Consider the following 22,524-nt stretch of genomic DNA (forward strand, 5'->3'; position numbering starts at 1 on the left):
TGGCCCCTTGGAAAGCCTCGGCCCTTCCACACTGTAAGGTTAGGGCAGGATTTTTCCATGTGCTTTGGTGTTGTGACACAGGAACCAGCTCAGCAGAAACCCAGTGATCTCAGCTGCAAAGCTGAGGCTCTCAAGAGCTCAGTGAAGCGTGGCTTGTAGAGAAAGGAACAGCATTCATTAGCTGTAACAGGAACAAAAATGGAGAAGCTTTTTGGGACACAGTGACACAATCCTCTGACCCTGAAACAGAAAATTCCCACTCCAGGATATGTGTCTTTGGGAAAACTTACTCTGGGTTTGACTTAATTACGCCAGGAGAAAAAGCTGGTCAATAGCTGTAGAACTAAGGGCAGAGGTGGCAAGTCCTGCATGTCAGAGACAAATATGTCTCACCTGAGGACAGCAATGGTTTGGATAGTAAGGCTGGATGGAAACAGTAAAATGCACTAAAATCAGTATCCCCATGGTCAGCCTGGGAAGAAAACAAGGGTTACTGAGAGTGTAGTCATGAGCTCTGCTGTTACCCTGAAAGAGCAATTTGGTTTCTGGGATCAGTTTCTCATAACGAGGTTTTTATTTCCCCAAAGCTTATTTACTTTTCCAGATTACTGTAGTTCTCTGTAAGCCAGATCTCCTTAGGAAAGCCAGTCCCTGAGGAATCAGAGATAAAATCCTGTTACTTAAAAATGCTTCTCCAACACAGTGGAGAAAAAATAAATAGAAAAAAATCTGCCGCCTTTGAAAAAAAAAAAAAGAAAAAGCATGAAAGAAAACCAACTCCAGAGTGAAAGAGTTAACAAAGAGCAAGGTCAGCAGGCTCTATGGAGGCATTGTCTGTGCTGCCAGTGCTGCTGGCCCTGTCCCTGTGCTGCTGCTGCTGCAGAGCCCTGCTCTCCGCAGGGCTGACTCACTCACTCTGCAGTGCTCCCAGCAGGGAGCACCACGGATGTGCCAGCACACCCCCCCTCCTCAGCAGGGACTCATTCTAGGCTCTGAGGCTGCCCGTTCCCCCTCCCAAACCAAACACTGAGTCCCTCCCTGCTACCCAGGACTGCACTTTGAGCTGCCCCGCTCCTGGCAGTAAAGGAATTCCAAAAACTCAAAAGGTCCCTCATTTTCTTAATGCCTTGAATCACTTGGGAAATTTGCTGATGCAATAGCACCAGTGGAGGACTTGAAATGCGAGTTTTCAGCTTGGGAGTCATCACAGAGGATCCAGAGCATCACTATCAGAAAACACCTGGCCGTGTGCAGACTGTTAATGTGACTCTGGCTGTATCTGCAGGTACTTGGCACAAAGTGATCGTCGCCCACCTGTGCTCCCCCCAGCTCAGCTCTCCTTGCACGGGTTTGTATATCAATGACAAAGGCTTCACGTTCCAAGGCATGAGACAAAATGCCACTGAAGGGATTTTCTCTGCATGTGGCTCCCTAAGTGCCCATCGCCCTCCTGAGCCTATTAACCGCCTCTGCACGGTGTCACCCGCCTAAAACTGGGCCTTTCAGTTGCTTATTGCCCTTGGAGATGAGAGCTGTCACCAGCATTTGGCTGCTCTCTTAAATGCAATTTGCTTGTGTCCTTGTCAGTTGGCAAAAAGGCTGGCACAGGGTCCCCAAAGCAGGTAAAGCCACAAGATAAGCACATTTGCAGCCCCAGGTGGGACCCTCTCCCCAGCTGGGACCCTGCCACACAAGCCAAATGCAATTCCTCTCACCAGGACTGCAAGCTGTACCTGGCACGCTCTCCAGAGCGCCTGGATTCAGGATTCACCCCCCAACTGCCCCCACTGCAGTCAGTGTGAGACACAATTATGCTACAGATTCCATAAATGTTTATGACTCCTGGGGAAAGTCTAATTCAGAAGTTCAGAGTCAGTTACTTCTGCTGAAGAACAACGAACGTCACGCTGATCACGAACTTCCCCTTACCCCAGGCACTCCTTCAGCAGAGAACCAGAATACTCCTTTGGTCAGCTTGTGCCTCTGTACAGCCCCAGGTGCACCTCTGCTCGCACTGCCATGAGGCAAAGCCCTTCCCAAGCACCACCAGCCCAGCCCACCCCAGAGCCACACACAGCTGACAGATCATTTTAGCAAACAGAATAAGCCAATACATTTGTCAGTAATTATTGATAATCAACAACTGTCAAAACTACACCTTCACCAACATGTGAAAATACACCCTAGCAGAATGATTGGCTCATAGCCACAGTCTCCTGAACAGTTCCATTTGGGGAACACCCTTGGCAGGTTAGCAGTTCCAAAGTTTCAGTGAATTCCTTATGCTTGGCCACAGCTCTTCATGGTACTTGCACCAGACTCACTGGGCAGGTACATGGATGAAACACATGTACAGCACACCTCCACTCCCAACCAGGGATCCCTCCACGTTCAGCAGCTTAGTTTGACCACAAAGGCCCTGCTGGCACTAGGCATCTGTGTAATAGCAACATTTTGGCTTGAACAAGGTAGAGCTTGGCCTGTTCTCTAAGCTATACACGTAGGATTAAGGTGATATATTCGCCCCTGGAAGGGCCCAACATGTTATTTCCCACAGCAGCTTTGCAGTACTCAAATCCTCAGGCCAGAGAATGCTGCTCCAGCACTCCAGTAGCTGCAGCAGCAGAACCTCCCAACTCAAATGCTTCTGATTTACAAGTTAAAAATACAAGTTCTTGACTGAAGCCATTTTGTTGATGAGAGACTACTGTTGAGGTACTTCAGAGGCAATTACTGTGCAGACCACAGCTTCCAACGAGCTCAGCTTCTGCAGGGCCAGCATGAGGACAGGACAAGGCAGCTCCTTTCCTTGTCACAGGTTGGAGCCGGCACCCTCATTCCCCGACCCTCAGCGCAGGCTCTTACAGAGCATTACCAAGAGCCAGATGTGCTGATCAGGCCAAACACAGCCCTGTATCCCTCCTCACCCTGAGTCCAGCCCACAGCAACAGCTGGTAAAGCAGCTGCCACTGCCCAGGAGAAAGGGAAAGGCGTGGCAGTGCTGGCAGCACCACTCCTGCAGGTGCTCAGACACTCCAGGAACCTGCCTCCCCCCGGGAACTCCTTCTCTTCCCAAAGGAGCAGCAACCACCTGAAATCAGAGCCAGAGGACCCATTACAGCAATGTAGTGAGGAAGTTTTATTTGGAAACATGGTAGAAGTTTGTAACCCAACACTGGGTGCACGACTCTGATGCCGGAGCATACGCGGTTACTACTGAAACACAGGAGTGTTTCGGACAATTGCTGTAATAAAACACAAAATTCTCATACTCCAATACCAGGACACTACAGCAATCTTTAGAATCAAAGTTACATCCAAGGAATTCTCTGCACTTACAATTGACCCCACAGTGTAATCTACCTATATATAAGATTAATATATATAGCATGGGAAATTGAAAATCCTTGCTCCATAGATGTATGAACATGTCAAGTCTTTTATAAATAAACATCCAGTGAAGAGAAAAAATTACATTTCTAGTTCATATTTATACATAAAATACTAACAGCAATGGGTGGAAAATTGCACACGGGCCACCCCAAGCCATGCAGCAGGCTTGGAGCAGCCCATCCAAGTTAATATTGAAGTACACACAGGACAGACAAGTCACTAACATACATTGCGCATTTACAAGAGATCAACTACCAAATTGGGACAACTGTACACATTGGAGAGACCATTTTCATTCTGGAGCTTTTGTTTGTTTGTTTTGTTAAACGTGGATTTGTTACATCTCTTTACATCATACCGCAACATTTACTTCGTGGAGAGGATAAGGGCAACGATGAGGCCATAGAGACCCAAGACTTCAGCGAAGATCAAAATGAGGATCATGCCCACAAATAACCTGGGCTGCTGTGCTGTTCCCCGGACACCTGCATCGCCCACGATGCCGATGGCAAAGCCAGCAGCCAGGCCACTGAGGCCCACGCTCAAGCCAGCACCCAGCTGAAGGAAGCTCCTGCGGGACAGAGATGGGCACAGTTTCAGTGGCAAGGAACAGGACACCCAGCCTTAAGCTCCTGACTCTTGAGACAAGCCCAGTGTACCTCAAAGCAGATGCTTCCTGGCACTCCCAGCTCCGATACACAAGAAATGGGCAGCAGTGAAGGATCTTCACCTGCTCTTCAGGTAGGACTCATAGTTCAAGCTAAGCTACTGCACCTGGAGCTCACGTGGCCACCCAGTCTGTCCGTGGCCACTCCAGCCACTGTCAGAGCAGCACTAACAGCAGTGCCTGTCCCACAGTGCAGTGTAGCCTGTTAGTAGTTGCTCATCTGCAACCTTATATACAGCCACAGCACATCAAGTGTCTTGCTCTGCAGGAGCTGGGCAGGACTGGTTTTCCAGGCAGGATACCTGAGGAGCAGTCCCTCTCACTATCTGCCCACCTGCTAATTGCATAGGAGCACTTGTACCTGCTGTTTTAGACCACAGCTTGTTAGGCCAAGCACACTGCTCATCATGTACAGCTTGTACAGTGACACAGATACCTGTCACACCTCAGCAGCACTGTTTTATTCTGAGAGGTCTCAACCAAGCCAGTTCCAGCTATTCTCTAAAGCCAAGAACAGATTGAGTTTCAGACTGTACCTGCTGTAGAGGCCCAATGTATAGCTTAGGGATTGATTTACCATCACATAAAACAGAAGCAATATTAATTATTCACTTGCATCTGCCAGGCAACAGCAGAACTTGGACAGCCTCAAAAGACCTGTGCATTCCAAGTCTAGAGTCTAGCACAATGACACAAGCTTTGCCTCCTATCCCTGTACACAGCTTCTCTCAAGCCGCAGCCCACAGCACGAGCTGCAACAGTGGGAGCCCGATTGATCTGTGCCAGCCAACGGAGCCGGGAGCACCGCTGGGGCTGAGGCAGCACAGCTGGAATCCAGCCTGTGCTCCCAAGCCCAGCTCAGGAGCACTTAGCACCTTCCAGGGCCTTTAGCCAACCCCACCCACACTCAGGGCATCAGAAAAGGGACAGGACAATCTGAAACAGAAGTGCCACATAGAGCAACTTACTTGAATAGCGTGATGGTGGGTGAGAGGGCGTTGGCAATGAGCACTGCCACTACGAGGCCATAGATCGCTATAATCCCCGCCATGACCACAGGGATGATGGACTTCATGATCAGCTCAGGCCTCATGACAGACATGGCTGCAATACCCGTGCCACTCTTTGCTGTTCCATATGCAGCTCCCAAGGCTGGAAGAGAACAAAAAAAAAAAAAAAAAAAATGCATTAGGCACATCCCCAAATACCACTTCCTTCACTAGGCTGCAGTGTGAGAACAGCTGAGCCAGCACAAGGAAGCATTGTGCAAAATTACCAGGGTCACTTGACAGCCAGGAATACTTGCCTAATGGATGAGGAAGTGACCTATCCAGAGTTCTAGATCAAAGCCAGATCACTAAGAAGGTGCTGTTCAAACACCAGTGATAACAGAACACCCTGTCCAAGGCCAGCTTCACAGCAGGGCACACCCCCAGCAGCCATCCATTCTTGCTTAGGGACCAAAACGCAAGGTCCAAAGTGGAACTCGTTACTCACTGTGTCCTCTCAGGGTCCACACTGCAAGGTGCAACAAAGCCCAGCTGTCTACCCCAGCTGAACACAGCTGAGAGCTGGGCTTTACAGTCACTGATCTCTGAGCCACCTGAGCTGAGCTCAGAGCACAGGTCACCTTTGCGGGGCCTCTTCTCCCAGGAAACCCATTTGCCTACTCTTTGGCCCTAGGGTTAAATGTGCCATTGCAGCTTCATCAGACACACTGAGACACCAACAAACTCAACCATTACTGCTGCATGCCATTCCCTGGAGAAAGGCACCCTCTGCCATAATCTCACCTGTAAAGGATTCAGGTCCAAACATTTGTTAATCCAACCACTGGAACCACAAAGTACAGTCTGGCTTGTGGGTTACAGAGGACCACAACCACCTTACCCCTAAGGCTGGCTCATCACTTGTGTCAACACCTGAGCGTGCAGAGACCCACAAAGGATCCAAAGCAGAGCATGGGCTTATCACCTGCACCTGAGACCTGCTGGAAGAGTCCAAAGCACTTCCCCAAAAAACTAACTTCTGCCTTGAAAGCTTTGTATTAGTCTCACAAAAGCTTCCATGAATACCTCATTCTTTAATTCTGCGGCACTTGAAAAGACCCCTTTCCTTCCAGCCCTACTGTGGAGTACTCTGGGAACTCCAGAACTTCAGGCTGCACTCACCATCACCCTGAGACGACAATGCAGCTGCTAGCCAGGAGTAAGCCCCTGGAGCAGCAGTGTAAGGCACATTGGAAGGGAAGGCAGGCTCCTTTTCCAACACAGGCTGATATTCAGAGGTAACAGTCCTACCTAGCAAAATAATGCTCTTGCCTGCTCTAAAAGGCCACTGGAGAGTATTTAAACGATGGGGATTTAAAGTCTTGGTAATGTTGAGACTTACTAGTTGGGTTTGTTCCAGCCATGTAAAAACTAAGGTTTCTCCAAGGGAAGACTTGCTTGCTCCACAAAGATCTGTAGCTGCCTTACACTAGCATCCAAGTGTGAGATGGTGCACCTTGTCCCAGAGAGCTGCTGGGAGGTATTTGGAAGGGTTTGGATATATGGGCTTTCCTGCTGCTTGCTCGGCCTTCCCATAAAGCTTGTCTTTGAGAAGTCATCCTCCCGGCTTGGCACTAAAACTCCAGACCATCCATACAGGTAACACAAGGTTCATTCTCAGAAGGAAGTTCAATTTTAGTTACAGAAACCCGAAGGAAAAGCCTCATTATCAACTACCAATTTGTTCTGTACTAGGAAAGCTCTTGAACCTTGACTGGCACTGAGTGATGTAAAGGGCTGTTCAGGGCAATTCAGAACTAGAACCCAGTTTAGGAAGCCTGAGCCAGGAGCAAGTTTTACCTGGAAATGTAAGTTGAGCCTGGAAACTAGCACGTGGACTTAACCAGTGATGGCCCTGTTTAAGGATCTAGTCCTTAAGAAGTCTAGAAAGAAATCACTGTCTTGAGTTAAGAACCCTTTTTGTTGGATAAAGCATTTTTAAGGGCTAGAAGTAAGCCTGAATCCTGGTTCCACTATCTACCCTGGCTATAGCATTTAGCAGAAGCTGTCTCCAATGTTTTAAAAACCTCTCCAGCAATGCAGAGGCTCATGAGGGAAGTTCACTATTTAAAGTCAGATAAGTCATTACTTCCTCTAAGCCTGAAGCTACTCGAAGGTTTTGCAATTAATGCAGTGATGGATTACAGGTGATTTTGTAACCCCATTTACAGAAAGTCAGCCTGCTCAAGCCTCCGTGGAAGGGCAAAGCAGCACAAGTTTGTCGGTTCCCAGTTAAAACCCCCAAACAGGCAAGACCTTATGCCTTGAACTTGGTCTAGACACAGTTACAGAGAAAGCCTACGTGTACCAGTTTTTACATGACAATTTTAAATGTCACTGAAGCTCTACTGACACTCCCACTGGTGGAGTCACAGGTGCCACACACAGAGCTTCAGAGGTTGACACATCTGCTCCCAAGGAAGCCTTTATCAGCACCCTGACCAACAGGCACCTCCAGCACCTTATAAGGCAGCTTTAACCGCCCTTCACCAGCCTGACAAGTTCTCCTTGCACCTTTGACAGCATCCCAGTATCACAGTCAATACCTGCTTCCCACCATGACCCAGCCTCTAGTGGCACAGCCCCTCAGTTCTGGGCTGTGGGCACTCAGAACATTCCTGCACAACTTCACTTGTACCTTGTGGCAGCTCTGAACATCTGAAGCACATATGCTTCATATGCCAAATTTAAATATCCCTGATGCATTAGAAGGATGTGTTTTCCAAAATCTGTGAACAGGGTTTGAGGAGATCTCTGTGGCAGACAGTGGAAATGGGACAAGAGCTGTACCACTGAAGACTCCATATTTGTGTCAGATTATCCAGCTCCTAACCTCTAACACCCCCCCCCCATCAAGCTCCAACACTACCTTTAAAGAGGTAGAGCAGTCATAGAGCTGTCAAAACATTTCCCTGGCAGGTGGAGAAACACTCTGCCTACCTTAGTTCACCAGAGAAGGAATCTATGCTGGTCTCTAACCAGAAACTCTGCCATTCAGAAGTTTAATGGTGTTACAACACGGAGAAGTTGCTTTACACACCATTCAGGACTTACTCCCAGTAAGCATGTTTCAGAGGTTAACTCCATTTCGAAATACTTCTGAGTTATTCCTTGAACTCATAAGCCAGAGCTGATTTAGAACTGTTCTTGGGGGCAAAGCACCCTCCCTCAGGGCTGGGGAGATGCCACCTGGCACCTCCACCATAGCTGTTGCTTTATTAGTCCAAAGTGGTAGCAGAGGTAGTGAGGCTGTGCAGCTCCAGGATCAGGTATGAACTAGAAAGTCACTTGCCACATAGACTGTACTGTCAAAGGCTGAAGACCAGTTGTAGCCTTGCCACTGCCAGGACTTTCGGTAGAGGCTCTGCCTCTGACACTCAGTCAGCACTTGAGCAGCCTGCTCTTCACATCAAGTGCCAGTCCCAGTGTCAGGACCAGCCTTTTGCAGCTGCAGGGACAGCTCAGTCAGGTCATACAGCGAGAACAGTGACCTTGCAGGTGAGTCAGTGACACCCTCTCGGTACAGGGAGAGGCTACAGAGAGCCTTCCAGTCAGGGAAATCCAATAGCACAGATCCAGTTTCACCAGTTGATACATTCAGAGAGGCTCAGAACCAGCCACACACACTCCAGCAGCATTTGGTCCATTCAGAGTCAGGAATTCCTCCTGTGTCCCACCATGGAGAAGCAGGTTTCCACACTGCACATGTGACAAATTTCCAGAGCACTAACATACAGAATTCCCCTGCATTAGGAAGTGAGCTAATGACACAAGTCAGATTTCCAATTAGGATACCACAGGTTACTACCACAGCAAGCCTGAAAGACCACTTGGGATGAGCACTTACATCTGGAGCCTTTTACAACTCATCACTATCAAATGGGCTGCCCTCTGCAGCTTCTCTGGGAGCAGACAGGCACCAATTCAACACCACCTGTCCATCCCTGAGCAGGTTGTTCTCAAATGGCTGGAGAACTGTTAGAGGTGACATCCAGGTCCAGTACAGTCCTCGCTTTGCCATGCCAGAAACCTGGGCACATCCAAAGAAACAGGCTGCTTCCCACTGGTTTTCCCTGGCCCCTCCCCATCCCCCCCATTTGACACAGCTCCACCTCAGGTTACAGTAACAGATAGTCCATGGCTGCCTTGGAAAAACCCTGTTGCTCTTCCCAGGTGCATCTCCACAGGACAGCCAGGGGAAGTGTACCGGAGCCTATGCAAATTCCCATCCCACTGGCTGAAGCCAGTTCCCCAATGAAAACCTGAAGGGTAAACAGAGAAGCTGTAGACTCTGAAGACCTTCAGTGAATCACCTGTTACGGGATTAGCAACGGCTTTTTGCTCTTCCCTAATGTAATGAAAGGGTGTGTGGATATCCACCAAGCCTGCCACTGTCAGCCTACATTATCAAAAACCCTGCAAGGCTGGCAGGCCTTTTACTCTTGTGTCAGTAAATCTGAGAACTTAGAAGTCCACCAGCTCCTTGAGAAGTTGTTGCAATAGCAGCAATCCAAGGCAAAGAGGACTTGCTAGTCAACTGTCCAAGAGCTGGGACAGCTGCAATTGGCACTCTGGATTGTCTGACAGCACACAGAATCCTTTGATTTATAAGTATGGGAAGGCCCAGCACTTACACCACAGAGCAAAGGCTTGCCCTTCTGCCAGCAGCAGAGTCCATCCACCCACTTGTTATTTTATCTTTATCATCATACAAGCTCCCCCCTGCAACCTTAAAGACAACCCATTTCACAGCCTGGGTGACCAGTGTCCTCTAGGTACTGACTGACTGGCAGAGTAGTTTGTTACACCAGTTAGCAGGACCCCTTTCCACCAAGCAGGTCCAAGGGCAGCTCACAGCACTCAGCAGCACCCACAGCCCCATCCCTGCAGTGTGGAAAAGCCTGCATACAGCAGACACTGCTGTGGCCAGACCAGCCTGACCTGAAGCCTCGTGCTCACAGGATTCAGTCTGGAGGAAGCGAGTTCAGCCAGTTATGCCTCCCTGGTGAAAAGCCCACACTGCTGTAAACCACTGCTTGAAGCAGCACCCAACAGCCTGGGACACTGTTCAGCTTGCAACCTCTGCATGTGACCAGTCAGGCTCTGGAGACAAAGAAGAGGCCAGTTTTAGGAAGGAAAAAAAGGAAGCTGACCAAGAGGTCCTGAGGCAGCTGGCATCCATGTCTGCTGTTGCTCCCAATGTTCCCACCAGAGGGGAAGCACCTGCAGGCTCTGCAGTGACTCCAGGGTGAGACAGGGATCCATTAGGAAGCCACAGTACAACCTGCAGCATAACTGCTTCGGCCACATTCTGCAGAGCCAACGGCTTATACTGATGCTCCATCTCATTTTCAGATGTTCCCAAGACTGGCATTTACTGAGAAGAAGTGACGCCCTTGTCAAGATGCCTTCCCTCAATCTCGAGCTGTAGAAACATTGCCTACCTCACTTCTGTTACAGCACGTAGGTCTTAGCAGTCCACTGCTTTACCCGCTGTAAGGACGAAGGCTTAAGCTAATCTCTGGTGCAGACAGTCTGGGAGCTCCCACACCTGCCCACACCACCAGGCCTCTAGGGCAGAGACTACCTAGAGCCGCACAACGCTCTGCCACTTCATTTTACCTGCAAGCTCCTCTTGGGATTAGGTCCACAGCTCCTCCCTGAGAAGCAAGCAGCTCTCCTGTTCCTCCTCCCCACCTCTCGGACAGTATTTCAGGAAGCACAGGTGCCATTTGCCTTCGAGGCTGCAAGTTGTTTATAGTCACGATGCCTTCTAGAATCAGACTGTGCTGGGCTGTCAGTTGCATCAAGCGACATGTTCTGAGCCAGCAACTCCACTATGGAGGTCCCTTAAGAGCCAACCAACTGCTATAATATCCGAAGCCCTAGTTTAAAAGAAAAATACTATTTCATTAGCTCCACAGCAACAACGAGGAGACACAGGACTAATCTAACACTGCTGGCTGGAGTTCTCTTTGTGAGGAATCTTTCAGCTGCTTGGCAGTGCAGTGGGTATTGAAGGCACTGAAAACCCAACCGGAGTGCGAGTGTAAGGACAATTCCCCACACCATGAGAGGCGCAGTGGGCACATCTGGGACAGCAGGCTTTACATCACCAGCACACTCAGAACCAGCCAGCTTGGCCCAACACCACACTCGTCTGTTCTGGCAGCTCAAGTCACATGGGAAAGCCACAATAATTTAATCACTCAACAGCACCTGACCCTGAGCCACCACATTTTACACATGGGAAATAAGGAACTGCAGCAATGAAACCAAGTTGTAATCTGCAAATAACCAAACAGGCTTGAAGATGGCCAAGGTCACAGCAGCCTGCTCTTGTCTCTGGCTGACTAGAACAAGTTCTGCTATCTATTTACCATCAGCAGGTACTGATCACAGGTCACACAGGACTGCACAAAGTCACTTGTTTTCACATCAAACCAGCCTGGACAGTACGGAACCTGAATGTGTTTACTACAAACAGGTCTCAGAACTACAAGCTCCACAAGAATGTGATCTTCAGATACAGCATGAGTCAGACATGATCACTGCACTAATTAACACTGATCCGGGACAATTTTAGAGAGTTTTACACTGCTTGTCCAGACATAGCTCCTTTCTTCTAAATCAGGACATCAGAACATGCCACAACTCCCTTACAAAAGCTATATGACACTGTAAATTTTAGTTTATCCTATATTGACATCTCTGCCATATTGCCTTAAAAATCCAAACTGCTTCACTACAACTCCACATCTAAGAAATAATTTCTCTTTGCAGTATCTATAACCTGTTGAACCCATCAGAGGCCCTAGCAAGAGCACCTGCATGGCTTAGACCTGCTGGTATTACAGCATCATTGAGGTTAGGAAAGACCTCTAAGCTCATTGAGTCCAGGGCCACCTGACACAGATTCTGCACCAAGGCCCAGTCACATACCAGCAGTGACAGGACAGATACCAAGCCTTCATCAACACAGCTTAAGAACTGACTGTGCATTACCCCACTCAAAGCTCCCCCCTGCAATCTTGCAGCACCATGCTGTCACCGTGCAGCTTCTAGGAAAGGCTGCACTGCTGGTTCAGACACGCCAGCACCACTCTGAATTCCTGTTAATGCACTGACTCAAGCCTACATCCCTCCCCAACATTCTGATGAAGCACACTCCCATGTGTGGCTTTAGCTTGGTGTCTAAAGCCACACAGACATGTTCTTTTGCTTCTGAGGTCGACTCTGCAAGAGGAGTCCAGTGACTCCCTCCCTGGAAAGAAAGCTCAGTATTTAGGACTATTTTACAAAAGGCAGTGTACTGCTGACTGCTTTTTCCCAACAAGTAACTAGGTCTTAGTTTCTTCCTCCATTATCTTCATTAGGTAAGAGGCAGGTAGGCTCGCAGTCCCAACACTGGCTCCTGTGGCATTCCAATCATTGAGTTTTCAGGAAACCCTTACCTGTCAAGTGCGAGTACAATGTCTGAATTCCAAGGTGGCAGGCCACCAACTGACCTCAGCACGGACATCTGCATCCCACCACCAGGCACAGACTGAGCAAGACCAAACGCAGCCAGCCAGGCTTTTGTTTTACCAAAAACTAAAACCCTAAATGGGGCTGCTGTGAAACCAGTCCATGGTGCCCACACCAGCACGGCTAGACAGCTTCTTCTCAAACACCCATTTTAATCCACCACTTGGCTGTCTGCACAATTTAATCTACCACACTAATCAATCAAGAGCAGCTTCCCCAGATCTGTCCTGCACACCCAGCCACCATCTCAGAGGCTGTATTGACACAGTGAGACCCCAAGCACACCAGCTACAGCCAATTCAATACTGAAGGGTTTTGACTGCCCAACTGGGAACCAAGTGAGGTGGCAGATAAAGGCCAGTCCATATCCTCCTGCCTGAGGAGGCACTGCCTCCTTCTTTCTGAAGAAGAGAAAACCAAACTGGTTCCTAGTTCTTTTATTCCCAATTACTGTAACACTTGCATTTGGGAAAAGAAGCCAGCTGAAGCCTTCCCCACCCTATAACCCAAACGGACCAGCAGGTCTGCACCCCCCAGGAATCAGCAGTCACCTTGTGCAGGGGTTTAGCCAGGCTCTGAGAAAGGGAAAGCACGGCAGGATAGTGTGTCTGGTGTAACCCAGCGCGGATGGTCCCCACACCAGCGCTACCGCAGGATGACCCAGTTTACACCGCACTGAGCTCACCGAGCTCGCCGCCCGGAGCCGCACCGGGACAGGCAGGGAGCGGGACCGGCCTCGCCGCTCGGGCATCGCCCCATGGGCGGCTCGGGAGCCCCCTGGGACGGCGTCACCGGCCGCGAGCGGTCGCACGTTCAGGTTTCACCCCGCTGAAAAACCGGCTTTGCGTTCTACGGGGAATGGTTTGAACGCCCGTCGTGCCCGACGCACAGGGGGCCGGGCCGTGGACGGGGGACCGTGCCCGGTGGGACCCCCGGCCCCGGTGCCCGGGGAGGCGCGGGCGGCGCCGCCGCAGTCACGTGGCCCCGGGGGCTCCGCCGGCGGTGACGTCACCGGCGGACCCTCCGCCGCCCCCGGGAGCCCGGATGGAGCGGGGGGAGGGGAGGGGCGGGGGAGCCACCGCCGGGCCCGCAGGACCCCCCCACCCTGCGGGCCGCGCCCCGCCGGGCGGGGGGAGACAGGGCAGGGGAGACACCCTTCCCCCCCCCCTCCTCCACGACAGCCCCCGGTACCGGCCGGTGCTCACCGCTGAAGACCATGGCGGCTGAGGCGCCCATCACGGCGAAGAAGGAGGCGTACTCGGGGCTGGCGCCGGAGGACATGGCTGCACGGGCCGGGCCGGGCCGAGGCGCCGCTGGAGCGGGAGCGCGAGAGGGCGGAGGGAAGGCGGGGGGCTCCGCCGCGGCGCCGGTCCTCGGCAGGCAGCGCTCGGCCACAAAATGGCGGAGGCGCGGCGGGAGCGGGCGGGCGGGGAGGGAAGGAGGGAGCCGGGGCAGAGGCGGGCGGGGCGGCGGCGGGGGCCGGGGCGCGGAGCTCCGTCCCGGCAACAGTGGTGGCGGCGCGGGCGCTGCGCCCTAAATACGGCCTCCGCAGGACAAAATGGCGGTGGCCCGCCCGTCACGTGACCACCCCACCGCCCCCGCCCGCCCCGCCCTCGGCGCGCACCACGCGCACGCGCGCGGGGGGGGGAGCCCGCCAGCCCTCCCCGCTCTCCCCGCGCCCCTCAGCACCGTGCCGCAGCGGGGCCGCCGCAGAGCACCGGCGGAACCCGGGCCTCCCTGCGCGTCCCCGGCGTGCGGGGCAGGCATTTGGCCGCGCCGGCCGCCCCGCTCTGCTCCCCTGCTCTCGTCCCCCCTCTCTCCCGGGTGGGCCCGTCCTGCCCGGTGGCCGCGGCCCGCTGAGCGTGATTCAGCGCTCATTAGCATAGGAGGGCGTGGTCTCACCAAACCACGCCCATGAAGCGGTGGCTCCGCCCCGGGCCGGGGGCTTCGCTGCCACGTCTCGGTGTTGTGTCCCGATGTCAGATCCCGGTGTCAGATCTCGGTGTTGTGTCCCGATGTCAGATCCCGGTGTCAGATCTCGGTGTTGTGTCCCGATGTCAGATCCCGGTGTCGGATCTCGGTACCGTGTCCCGGTGTCCTGCCCCTGCGGCACCGCGCGGGCCGCGTCCCTGTCCCCTGACCCCGGGATACGGCCTCTGCCATGTGTTGCTGTGGCCATCTGCCACCTTGGGGGTGTCCAGCCCCTGCACTCACCTCCTCACCGGGTCCAGTACCAGTAGCATCCTGCTGGGGTTCTCCTGCTCCCCTCCTCCATCGATCCTGCTCCCCTGGAGATGACAGGCAGCACCTCTGGCCCATCCCTCAGGGCAGGAAAGGAGCTGGCTCTGAACCACGCTATCGCCCCCCTCCATGGGCACTGCCACCCACCCCGAATGCAGGCACTCCTCCGAGCCAACCTCATCCCGAAACATCCCAGAGGGATACTCCTACAGCCCGTCCTGGAAGGGTGACTGATGCCATTTTGTTCCCAGGATTTGGGGGGCTCCTTAACAGTCCCCTGTGTTGAGGTTTCCATGCCCCAAAAGTTACTTGAGGGCCACCTGCCTTTTCCCAGTGTTGCCACTTTCCTGGACACCTCAGCCTTGTCAGAGCTCACAGGAAAGATGAGGACAGGATTTATTTGGGCAGATTCCCTGCTGCTGTTTGAGCACAAAGGGCCCTGGTGCTGCAGTGGGTAGAGGTGGGTGACACGTGCTGGGGACTGGCACCAGGATATGCTGGCTCTGAGGGGGATGCAGGCTTGTGGCAGACAAGGTCTTCATGGGGACATCCAGCACGTGGCCCATGGCAGGGACTGGCAGAAGGCACAGGGGGGAGGAGAGGGCTGGGGCACTGCTGGGGGTCAGAGGGGGACCCCATCCTGAGCCCTGGTAGAGGTGGGTGCAGGGGCTGTGGGTCCCATGTGTGGAGCACACCACCACTGCCACTGTCACCATTGCCCCTGTCACCACCACCACTGCCACTGCCACCTCCACCATCACCATCAGTGGCACCACTGCCATCATGACCACCACCACCATCACAACCACCCTCTGGTTGCTTTTCCTACAATTGCACCCTGGGACCGGTTGTTTGTCACTGCTCTGTGGCAGGGGCTGTCACTGCTAATGACTTTTCCAGCAGCCCCCCAGAACCTTTCACTAAGGTGGGGACAATCCCTGCCCCAGGGGTCCCGAGCAATTGGTCATTGGGTGGATATCTCACCCCTCGGCACCGGCAGCATTGGCAGTTAGTTCACCAAATTTGGGCTGGTGAGGCGAGCAGGAGCTGATGGTGCCTCCTCCCACCCTCTCACTGCAGTCTGAGCCCTCCTGGTGCTCGCCTGGGCTGTGTCCAGCCACATTGCCAGCAGCCCTCACCTGGAATGGGCACCTCTCCCAGCACTGTGGCTGTAGTGAGGGGTCACTGTGGGGCGCAGAGTCCAGGCAGAGGGTGGCACGAGCATCCTGGCTGTCAGAGATGAGCCCAGATATCTGCCCCATGGGATTTATCCGGGTGTGATGGGAGCTGTCATGCTGCTGGGCCCCCAGAGGATGCTCTTCCTCCTGTGCCTGCACCCACTGCCCCTGAATTCTCCCTGTGCCACTCCTGGGTCCCAGTGGGCAGTGCTGGCTGCCTGAAGGAGCAGCTCCATGACCCCCCACACCACAACTGTGCTGTCTCCTCGATGGAGCGGCTCCATGACCCCCCAAACCACAGCGCCACTGTCTCCTCCTCCTGTGCCCGGCCCCATGCCAGCTGGAGCCCTGGCCCTGCTGCCCCTCGCTGCCTGGTGGCTTCCCACAAATCATCCAGGCCCGTCTCCATCGCTCCTGCGAGGGCCCATCCCGGGGAGCAAAGAGCCTCCCTGTAGCCGTGAGCTCACGAGTTGTGCCGGCGGTGACGCTCTGGGGATGCCGCGTCTGCGGGGGGCTGAGTAGTGGGACCCCAAGGACCCTTTGGAGCTGGGGGATGCTGGGAGACTCCTTGCCCCTGTGTTGTGGTTGAGCAGCTTGAACCAAACCCTCTTGTCCTTCCTTCTCCTTCTCCTCCTCCCCCGCTCCTTGCTGGGACTCACTCGGTGTCTCTGGGTCTCAGTTCTCCAGCACTGAAGATCTAACAGATTGTTTGGGTTTCACTGGAAATTGCTGATTCACAGAAGGAAGACTTTTTATGCTTTTGACAAAGCTTCCTTTCAAAATATTACATCTGCATCTTCCCTGTGCTCTGTATTTATTCAGTCCCCCTATCCAGGCAGAGCCACAGAGGCCATGGTGGGGTCAGCACTGTTCCTGCTGCACATCCTGGTGCCAACACAGGGAAGGTCTGGATGCCAGAAACAGGAGAATCCATCTTCTTCCATCCACCTGGGGCTGCCCAGTTCTCCTTCACTTGCCTCACATCACCCTGGACTGACTGGGTAGACAGAGGGACCGTATGCTGAGCATCCTCCCAGGATGCCCATGGAGCCACCCCAGTGGTCCAGGTGTGGCTGTGATGGGTGGAGTGAGTGGATGTAAGGACGCATAAATCCCATGTGGGCCAGAGGAGAGGAAGGACCATTTGGATGCTGGTGACAGCACGTGTGACCTTGCCCGGCTCCCTGTCATGCCTGGGAGCTGCAGCAGGTAGCCAAGAACAATTTAATGCTATTAAGGCCTTTCCACACTATTGCAGTTTAAAAGCACCACGGCATTCCCACCACAGCATTCCCACTGTGGTATTCCTACCACCACCAGCCCTGCTGCAGCTGCATCCCCTGGCCCGTGCAGGTCCTGGAGTGATGGTGCTGCTTGGCCGGGGTCTCTCACTCAAATCGGGGTCTGTTCTGCCCCCATGGGAGCTGCACCCACCCAGTCCTCCCCGGGTGCCACCATCCCCCTGCCAGCCCCGAGCAGGGGCACTGAGACTCTCCCACCACTGCTGGTTCTGCCTCGTGGAGGTGCAGGGATGTTTCTTCCTCAGGGAAAGGGTAACTGAAGGAGGGAACAAAAAGCAAACCGGGAGGCGAATGAAACGTCAAAAGCAAAGAGGCAGAGCCCAGATACAGAACAACCCGAATTCCTGTTCCCACAGCAACCGGCACTCACCCCTCACCCCAGCGCCAGGCATTCCCCAGGCTGGCACTGACACGGGGGGGGGAGGGTGGGAGCTTGTCACCTCCAGCTTTGCCTTTTCGTTTTGAGTTGGATTAACCCTCCTCTGTGTGCACAGCCCCACACCAAACCCAGCCTAAGGGGGATTTTAGGTTGTCTGTTCCCATCCCAAGGAGGGAGCAGAGGGATGAGGTGCCACTCTGGCTGACACCACCTTTTGAGGGGGCACTTTCTGAGTGGCCTTGCGGCAGATGCCTTTCCCACCGCCCTGGCCCATGCACATCTCTGTGTATGAACCAAACCTGCAGGAGAGCAATTCCAGAGGGCTCCAGCTTCTGTTGGCTGCTTTCAGCAAGCAGGAGCCAGCTGCTGGCTGCTCCACGCTGCAGTCCAGGACCCCAGGGCTGCTGCCCTGCCCTGCCTCAGCTGTTTTTTGGCAAACTGGAGCAGCTGTTTGCCAGGAGATCTGTTTCTGAATGCCACAGCAATGCTGGTGGCCTTGCCCATGTCATGAAGCAGTGTGGAAGGGGTCTGGGGAGCTAGCTGGGAGCACCTTGCTCCTCCAGCAGGTCTGGGCACGGAGGTGCCAGCAGGGAGGGGTGTTCCTGCAGGACAGGGATGCTGTGGCAGAGGATGCTCCAGCCCCCTGGGCCTCACGAGGGGATTTGGTGTTAATGTGTCAAAAATGCAGCTGTGCTCTGGACAAGGCCAGGTGGGCTCCCAGCCGGGGAGTCTGATGGGGTCAGTGGAGCTGAGCCAGTACTGGGATTGGGAATGAGAAAAGCAGGTCTGGCCTCAGCAGCAAATGCTGGGCAGCCATCGAGCAAACCCTGCAGAGCATTTCCTCATTCAGTGTCTCCTGTGGTGTCTCACCAAAATCACACGGCCAAGTCACGGGGCTGGGGGGCCCATCCCCCATCCCCCAGCTCCTCCCCACTCCCCGAGTTCCTGGGGTGACACCTTCCCCCAGGAGATCGGGACCTTGGGCCATTTATAAATGAGGTTCCTCTTGCTCTACTTGGGTCTTAATTAACTGATGCCCACCCTGAGTTGTTCCCTCCTTACCTGGGACATTCCTGGTGTTGGACTTCCTGATGAGACAATCGGGGGCCTCTGATCCTATTCTATTCTATTCTATTCTATTCTATTCTATTCTATTCTATTCTATTCTATTCTATTCTATTCAATTCTCACTAAGTCTCATCTAATCCTTTTCTCATCTCTCTGTCCAGGACTTTCCTGTCTTGTATAAACCCTCTGATCTTCCTCTTTCCCACACCACACTCGTGGGTGTATGCAGCTGGGAAATTATCCTTTTACCAACAGTTTCCTCAGCTCCTGGGGACAGTGTGGAGAAAAGCTGGGTTTTTTCCACCACCCTTTTCCTGATATGTCCTGTCAGGGGCCTCTCCAGGACCACAAGCTGTGCATGGATGGTCTTCATGCTTCCCTCCACAGGGCATCCATATTGGACCCCAGCACTCAACTGGCAGCAGGGATCAGCCAGGCCTTCCCATGAGGTGGTTCTGCCTGGGGTTTGAAAATAGCATTTATTTGCTCTGAGTTACCATAGTTACTGGTGGAAGTCATGCCATGCTGCTCCTGCTGCCTGGTTGGGAGATTCTCTCCAACGTGGCAGCACCAGTGTGCCACCCATGGAAATGGCAGGAATTTCTTGGGTTGCTCTCTGTGGGATGTCCCTGCTGCCCCTGGCACCCTTCAGCAAATCTCTTTATAAAGCACTGGCTGCACCTGCAGTGCTGCCACTGATTTCCAGTCCCCAGTCACAGGGTTTGCATTGCTGGGAGGAGCTGACGTGGTTTTCCTAGCATGGAGACTGGACCTGTGCTGCATCTTGGAGCTCTTGGAAGACAGACACTCCAAGACCCCCCACCCCACCCCACGCCTGGATTTTGGGAAGTTGGTCTACAAATGGGGGCCTGGAGCAGCTGAGGTGTCCTGGAGAGGCAGTTTTGGAGAGGTGATTCTTAGCGAAAGGGGGTTGCAGCACGGGAAGGACACTCGGCTGCTGGGAGCCACGTGTGGGCTGTGCCCCCAATGCTTCCATGCAGAGACACCCAGAGAGGTGTGAACTCAAAGTGCAGGTTAGTCCAGCACTGGAGTCTCGCAAGGATGGGTTTCCTGAAAGAGGCTTGCAGGAACAGGGTGGTGTGTGTTACCTTCCTGTAGCCACAGCAGATACCATCCCACAGGGAGAGCCAGGAGCCAGCCTGGGATGCCACTGGGACTCACCTGCCTGTGGATATTCTCCTGCTGCCCTGGGGACATAGGCATGGGAGGAAAGGAGCGTGTTGGGGACAGGATGTGGCAGGGCAAGGCAAGGCCCAGGGTGCCACACTCTGGCTGTGGGACCACCTCTTCTTGGGAATGGAGCTGCTGGCAGATGCTAAGAATGGGCAGCCACAGAGTGACAAGGAACAGAAGGATGATTTTGGGTTATCACACTCGGTTTTGGGAGGAAAACCCATATTGGCTTGTCCCAGGAGATGTGAGGGCAGAAGCTTTCTGCTGCCTGGGTGGGAGCTGCTTCGGAACCCTGTGCTGGGCTACCCGCATCTGCCCTTGGCCACTGGGCTGGGGCGGTGCCCTGGCTCTGCCCCCACATCCCGCTCCTCCCCCGCGCTGCCAGCGCTCCCTCGGCCCGGCAGGCGGGGGGGGAGAGGAAGCCTTGGCAGAACACGGCACTTCCTGCAGAGCTGCCGCGCACAAGACGCTGAGGAATTGCTGCCCTTCTGCTCCGAGCTGTGCCAGGGCAGGAGCCTCCACTGCCCTCCCTACTGCCCTCCCTTCTGCCCGCCCTGCCTGGCTCAGCTCGAATCAGAGTGCCCAACTACTAATTAGCAAATTAAATCCAACCCCTCTGGCACTTTCCAGGTGTTCCTGCACAGCTGCTGTGCTTTTGGCTCCTCCAGCCTTGGCTCCCGTGCTCTGGTGGAGCAACACCTCTGGCACGCTGCCCTGCCGTGCCTCCAGCCTTCCCATGCCTATGGATCCCTCAGAGACTAGAGATGAGACTGAGCTGGTGTTGATGCTGGTGGCAGCTCGGTGGCAGCTGGTTGGGAGCCCCCAGACCACCTCTCCCCCCTCTCCCACACCCCTCCCACACACATTCTCTGCTGGGCTTGACTAACACGTTTAGAGAAGGGTATTTTTGACTGGGTGAAGAAATTTGCCAAAACAGGGTCACATTTTCCCCAACAACTGTTCTGTGCATGAGTTGCGGTGACCGGTTTTTCTACAGATGGTTTCTGGGTGTGGGTGCTGGCAGTGCCCCAAGTCTGCTCTCCCTGGCTGAGGGGACCCAGCAGCTCCTGTTAGCTCAGAGTGGGGCAGGACATCCCATGGCCTCACCTCCCTGCCCTGCTGTTGGGCAAAGGATGTGGCAGCTGGCACTGCCTCTTCCTGGCTGTGCTCCTGCTGCCCAGCAGCACCCAACCCAAAATTCTGTGGGTGAGCGAAGTTAACCAGCACTCTGTTATCACTCTGAGCAAAGACAAACTGAAAGGGAGAAGGAACATGTTTCCTTTGCTTTGGTTACTTCCCTCTCAGGCTGTTATTTCCTTGCTTGGTTTGCTGAGCAATGGGAGCTGCCTGCCAAGCCCTGGCTGGCCCTGGAGCTGCTGCTGGGCAAGGCACGAGGCCTTTTTATTTTAAGAGTGATTTTTCTGTTTGCTGGGTTTGGCCTCTCCCTGGCAGGCAGTTCCTCTCCTCCAACACCCACAGTGAAACATCGTGCCAGTGGCGAGAGGACAGTTGGCTAATCATGGGGACAGGGTGACATCTGCTTATTTGAGCCTCCCAGAGCCCTGTGCTGGGGTGGGTGTCCACATGGTACCCACTAGTGGCTACAGAAAAGTGGCTTCCCAAAAGCATGGGCACCTCCTCTGGAATGAGCATCTCCTTGCGAATGAGCAAGACCAAACGACGCAGGAAAGGCTGTGGCAGTCGGAGGGAGTTTCTGTTCCTCTTGGTCTGGAGGAAACACTCACGCAACATCACGATGCAAAATTTCCATCCCGAGATGGGGTGTGCCAGGCTGAGCTCTCAGGGCCCGCCCTGCCCCTGCTTCATGTGCTGCCTTCTCCTCTAAATCCGAGAGAAAGCGCCGGTGCCTGCAGCCAGGGACGTACCCAGCCCCGGGATATGGTGTTTTAGAGCTGCCTTGGCAGGAGAGAGAAGACAAAGCACCAGATTTCCCCATCAGTTCAAGCCCCAAGGCTGGGAATTGCCAGCCAGGATGCACGTTGGGAAGGGGGCTGAGCACTGAATGTCTACGGCTGCTGCAGCCAGGGAAACAGGAGGCAGGTTCGGGTGGGACCACAGTCTGGGGCATCCTGGGGCTGTTACACCCTTCTCCAGGGTGCCAGAGGTGGGCTGGGATTTCCTCTGCCCACGCTCATCCTCGACTGTCCTGGGCATGGCATCCAACACCTCTTCTAGAGGAAGCTCCATTGTGCCTACTCAAAGATGGCCTTAGAACAGACCAGAAGGAAATTCTGAGACCTCCAAAAGCTCCAGTGCAAGTTTGCAGTAGAGTAGGAAGCAGCTGGTTACCTGTGGGTTCCTACTTGTGCTTTTATATTTGCATTACAGATGCCCACCCAGCCCGTGCCCACCTCTGCTGGCAGGAGATGTGCTGCCCTTGGGGCTGGAACACTCAAGAAAGATGAGATTTGAGAGGAGAAATTCCTGCATGCCTTTGACCTGCTCACCTCAATGCCACAGAAGCAGCAGATCTGCGCCATGACCCCAGGGTTTCCAAAGCCCAGTC

The 22,524-nt window shown here is 53.8% G+C and overlaps 1 protein-coding gene across 1 annotated transcript; it reads right to left on the reverse strand.

The window, feature by feature from the left end:
- Window positions 1-3,115: 3,115 nt before the first annotated feature.
- On the reverse strand, window positions 3,116-14,220 carry ATP6V0C (ATPase H+ transporting V0 subunit c). Its single transcript, XM_027738034.2, has 3 exons — window positions 13,842-14,220; window positions 5,029-5,212; window positions 3,116-3,964 (listed from the first exon to the last, which is right to left on the reverse strand). The coding sequence occupies exons 1-3, from the start codon at window positions 13,915-13,917 to the stop codon at window positions 3,760-3,762; spliced, it is 465 nt and encodes a 154-aa protein (XP_027593835.1). The 5' UTR covers window positions 13,918-14,220; the 3' UTR covers window positions 3,116-3,759.
- Between the last annotated feature and the right edge of the window lie 8,304 nt (window positions 14,221-22,524).

The sequence above is a fragment of the Pipra filicauda genome, unplaced genomic scaffold (assembly GCF_003945595.2).
Source record: "Pipra filicauda isolate LSUMZ 115617 unplaced genomic scaffold, ASM394559v2 scaffold472_size498715_pilon, whole genome shotgun sequence".
Taxonomy (NCBI): Eukaryota; Metazoa; Chordata; class Aves; order Passeriformes; family Pipridae; genus Pipra; species Pipra filicauda.

Coding starts and splice junctions, on each gene's coding strand:
- ATP6V0C (XM_027738034.2), bottom strand. CDS start 13,917: ATGTCCTCCGGCGCCAGCCCCGAGTACGCCTCCTTCTTCGCCGTGATG. Junction 5,213..13,841: donor AGCCGCCATGGTCTTCAGCG/GTGAGCACCGGC, acceptor GTTCTCTTCCAG/CCTTGGGAGCTGCATATGGA. Junction 3,965..5,028: donor CCCACCATCACGCTATTCAA/GTAAGTTGCTCT, acceptor TCTGTCCCGCAG/GAGCTTCCTTCAGCTGGGTG.